Here is a 5220-nt window from a genome sequence, read left to right as displayed (position 1 = left end):
TATATACAGTATATCTACTAATGTTGCATACTACTTAGGACAGATAGTATGCAAATCGGGACACAGCATTCTCCTCATCCAGACAGTGGGCAATATTACCCTAAAAAACATGCACAGATCCATAAAACCAAAAAACACCTGAAAATGTTCACCATCCAAGATTTTCTGGTACAGCACAGTATTTTCAACATAGCCTATATGATTTGGGATGCTATTCTCGCATATAATATGGTGCAAATAGTATTGAAATGGTGGTTAGGATCTCACCGACTGGATGAGCACATGGCCGATCGTCTGTTTGTCGTGCCACTGGTTGACACAGTCCAGCACCTGCTCCAGGAACTGCTCGTGATGCTCGAGAATCTCAGGGATCTGGTAGAACATCTCGTCTACCAGAGACGGGTCACAGAGAGGCGAGGTTTCCGGGTGCTTGAGGGGCTTCATGTAGCCCTGAAACCAGAACAACAACCACACAGAGAGACAGAGGTAATGTGAGAAGAGCTGAAACTGGAACAACTCTTACTTCTTAGTACTGAATAAATTATAATCAACATTTTCATTGCAACGAATTACAGCCAGTTCAAAAATAAATCTAAATGAGTATGCATGCAAATAGTAAAGAATATGCATTAGTAAATGACAGAATGTGTGTGTGTTTGTATGTGGTGGTCTGGGACAGACTTTGATTAAAGGAAATGCCTGCCTCTCCTCTTGGGACATAAACTGTGTCACATCAAACATTCTGCTCCTCTGTCTTTACTGTAACAGATCAAGGCCTTTATAAAACCAAAGATGTATCTCAATGACTTACTCAAGCTCATTCAAAATTAAAGTCAACATTAAATGTCATGTGCAACCCATTTTACTTCCATAAAATAACATATTAATGGGTAATAGGACGTTAAACAAGACAGCATTTTTTATCAAATTTTGTTTGTACTTAGTACACGTAATATTTTGTTTATCTATGTATGCTTTACCTTCATATTTTATTTTATTTTATTTTTTAGGGAGAGTTTTCTGGGTACTTAAGGGGTTTCATTTGCAAATGTCATTTCCAAACCATTTTACTTAAATAAAATGACATTAACAAACAACAGGACACTAAACAAGAAAAAAAAAACATACAGAATGTTTGCACTTAGTGATTCTAATATTCTGTTCATCTGTGTTTGTACATTTTAATGCTTTACCTTCATCGTTTATTTATTTAATCATTACCTTTAAACACAAATTTTTATTTGTAATTTTTATTATTTCCCCCACCCCATATAAATCAGAATAAAAAGAAATAATAAATAAAAAAAAAACACACACACACACACACACACTAGAAAGGCTACATTACATTACCTCAAATAATTATTACCTAAAAGGAATTAAAAGAGATAGAAATTAGAAAGTAAAAAAAAAAGGATTGACTGGATTGACATTATACTATGGTCATAAACATGATACTTTAAAAAAAACATGTTATTACTATAGTACAAGTCCAAAAAACAGCCCAATATCACACACGCACGCACACACACACACACACACGCGCACACACACACACACACACACACACACACACACACACACACACGCCCTGTTGGCACACAGAAGTGTGTCTGTGTTTTGACAAGCATACATCTGGCCAACGTTCTTCTAGCACTTCAAACGCTCTAAAACGTGCCCAGAGACACGCCAGTGCCATGATCAAGCGCTCTCGTCTGTCATCCGTCCGTCCGTCCGTCCGTCCACATTCACACCTTGAAGCTGATTAACCTGCGCTTGTGCTTCTCTCTCATTGTTGGTTCAGGTTCGCCCGCTGCATGCCATTTACAAGTAATGATTTTGACTGGAACACAATCATTTACCCCAAAGCTAACCGCTTCCTTTAACACAGAACGAGAGCAGTAATGCTGGTGAGAATTGCTCAGTAATGGGGCATTTTGGAGGTGCACTGGGCGATCGAGCTCAAACACTGCTGCGCTCCAGGACTCGCTCACCTTGTTGCCATGGCAACCGCTGCACCAGCTAGAATAGCTTGTTATGAGTCAGGAGAGATTGGAAAAGATGATGATTTGTTGCTCTCTTTTGCTTATTAAACTCAGTATGCAGCTTCCGCTCTCGCTTTTACAGTAACATCACGTGTCTTTTCTTCTGTTCTGTTCACAAATGACATATTCATTTGTGAGTGCTTTTTTTGATTTTAATGAAAAATGTTCTGCAACATACTGGGTTTGGCCATTATGTTTAATGTGATGACTGTTATTTACTGTCCCAAGAAGTAAATCAAAATGATAAAACCTTCCTTTGGAGACCTCAGAGGTAAATCAGTAGTCAAAATCAGTAGTCAATATTATCAGCTTTATATAAGCTCAAAGGCAGCCTACAGTATTCATTTAGACAGCTACATGTATGTATTTATGTTTCATACCTGAATGAGTGTGCGCAGAGACTCAACGTAAGATTATATATATATATATAAATTTAAATAAATTAATATATTTAAAATAAAGAAAAAATAAACATTGAAATAAATAAATAAAGACATTAAGATAAATACATAAATAAAATAAATAAATAAATTATTGAAATTAAAATGAATGAATAAAATTAATCCAATTAAATTCAAATAAATACATTTAAAATAATTTAATAAAATAAACAAATAAATAAAATTAACAAATTAATAAAAATAAAATAACATTAAATTAAAAATAAATAATTATTTAAATTAAAATAAATGAATGCATTTAAAATAAATACAAACAAACATTAAGATAAATCAAATTCAAATAGATAAAATAAAAATGAGCAATTATTACGACAAATTCAAAATGAATAAATCAATAATTTTTTTTTACATTTATGATAAATGTTGACACAATCCTAGAGACTCACTATGCTCAAAACTTCAATCCTTACAAACATTAAAAAAATGGTTAGTTTCGACCAAAATACTATAGTTAGTACAATTATTAGAAGTACTTGCCACTTTTCAAACCTCTAATCTTTAAAGTCTCAAAATTTTCCAGCAGCGATTGTTCTCCAGACATGAATGATTCCTTGAATCATGTGTGTCATTGAGGAGGACTGTGCTGTTACTTTACTTAAAAGTGAAGTGAAGTGACGGTTACCCAAGTCATGGTATTGAAGGTGGAAGACAGCGCTGTACATTTACTCCCCCCACCTACAATTCCTGCCGGACTTGAGACTCGAACTCGCAACCTTTGGGTTACGAGTCCGACTCTCTAACCATTAGGCTATGACTTCCCTGATACTAACTGATCAGCTGCACATTTTCACCTGCTGCACCATAAAACAGGTGAAAAAATCCCAAAATTGCACATTAAAGGAGACATATCTAAGATCACAGAGACTCATTTCACTCGGCGCAGAGAGAAACCACCTAGCAACCACCCAGAACACCCTAGCAACCACATAGCAATGTGGTAAAAAACTGTTTTTTGTAACGGAAGCACACACAAACACACACTTTATAATGAAGCTCTAATCAAAATAAGAGTTTCCTGTTTACTGGTTCGTGTGAGAGACTGAGCCAAATATGTGTATGTTTCCGTCTAAGAGAAGATAACCTTCACTAACTGCTGTGATTCAGCCCTGAGCGACACCACACAACAAACACAACTGACTGAGACAGACAGAGAGACGTTTAAGAGAAGAGCTGATAATGGGCAGGATGTGTGCTGCTCTTTCATGCTGGAGTATGTGAAGCAGCATCTCCTCTGAAAAGCCCAGCTCAAACACGGAGTGTGACATTGATGTAATCTGAACAGGAAGTCACGTCCAGTGCATGCCACCCAAAGTCACGTATACCATGAAACAGGCTGGAGGAGAGAGAATTTACTAGGGTTGCTTCAAAATAGCTGAACTTTACTTTTTAAACTGGTTCCTGGGAGCAGAAGCTCCATGTGTTTATAGAAACACTCGTACGGCTTCAGAAGAGTTTATTTCTGAAAGAACGTCAGTAGCATCCCACATAAAAATCACCATTACAAAATCAGTCCCAAATATGGTTTAAAAGATGCTCATAGAGGTCAAATTTGGGGTCAGTATGATAAAAAAAAAGAAAAGAAATTAACACTTTTATTCAGCAAGGATGCATTAAATCGATCAAATTGACAGCAAAGACATTTATAATGCTACAAGATTTCTATTTCGAATAAATGCTGCTCTTCCACATGCTTTCAATGTGGAACTAGCTACAGCTAGACAGAGTTTCTTCTCAAACCTTATAAACAGCAACTTAAACAACACTCGCACTCTTTTTGCTACTGTTGAGAGACTGACAAGCCCCCCCAAGTCAGATTCCCAGTGAAATGCTCATTGACAGCACATCCTCAAGTTATGCACCGGTCAGACAGATTCAACCGCAATATCAAAAAGAAAATACTATGTCTATCTTTGAAGCAACTGATAGCCAAATTTTGGAAGAAATAGTGCAGCACCTAAAATCGTCAACATGCTATCTTGACACACTTCCCACATATTTTTTCAAAAGGGTGCTTAACTGTTTAGAAGCATATCTCTTAGAAGTGGTGAACGCCTCACTTCTTTCTGGGACTTTTCCAAACTCCCTGAAAACTGCAGTTGTTAAGCCTCTTCTGAAAAAGAACAATCTTCATAACACCATTTTGAGCAATTATAGACCAATATCAAATCTTCCTTTTATAGGCAAGATTATTTAAAAGGTAGTTTTTAATCAGCTGAACAAACACTTAAACTCAAATGGATACCTGGACCATTTTCAATCTGGTTTCCGACCGCATCAGAGCACAGACAGCGCTCATTAAAAGATAATAAATGATATTCGCTTAAATTCTGATTCTGGCAAAATATCAGTGCTGGTACTACTAGATCTCAGTGCTGCATTTGACACGGTCGATCATAACATACTTCTAGAGAGACTGGAAAACTGGGTCGGGCTTTCTGGGATGGTAATCAAATGGTTCAGGTCATACTTAGAAGGGAGAGGTTATTATGTGAGTATAGGAGAGCATAAGTCTAAGTGGACGTCCATGACATGCGGAGTCCCACAAGGCTCAATTCTTGCACCGCTCTTGTTTAGCCTGTATATGCTCCCACTAAGTCAAATAATGAGAAAGAACCAAATCGCCTATCACAGCTATGCAGATGATACCCAGATTTACCTAGCCTTATCTCCAAATGGCTACAGCCCCATTGACTCCCTCTGCCAATGCATTGATG

The 5220-nt window shown here is 36.9% G+C and overlaps 1 protein-coding gene across 1 annotated transcript in view; it reads right to left on the bottom strand.

The window, feature by feature from the left end:
- LOC107660677 (rho guanine nucleotide exchange factor 17-like) overlaps positions 1–5220 on the bottom strand; it is a 30507-nt gene that overhangs the window by 19794 nt on the left and 5493 nt on the right. Inside the window, exons 3-4 of the mRNA XM_016450065.1 lie at positions 2426–2462; positions 268–450 (exon numbers count right to left, since the gene is read on the bottom strand). Coding sequence (XP_016305551.1) covers positions 268–444 — 177 coding nt within the window. The 5' untranslated portion in view covers positions 445–450; positions 2426–2462. The remainder of the gene's footprint in view (positions 1–267; positions 451–2425; positions 2463–5220) is intronic.

The sequence above is a fragment of the Sinocyclocheilus anshuiensis genome, unplaced genomic scaffold (assembly GCF_001515605.1).
Source record: "Sinocyclocheilus anshuiensis isolate Anshui unplaced genomic scaffold, SAMN03320099.WGS_v1.1 scaffold948, whole genome shotgun sequence".
Classification (NCBI taxonomy): domain Eukaryota; kingdom Metazoa; phylum Chordata; class Actinopteri; order Cypriniformes; family Cyprinidae; genus Sinocyclocheilus; species Sinocyclocheilus anshuiensis.
The sequence above is the reverse complement of the archived record's forward strand: the minus strand, read 5'-3'. Positions and strand labels throughout refer to the sequence as shown.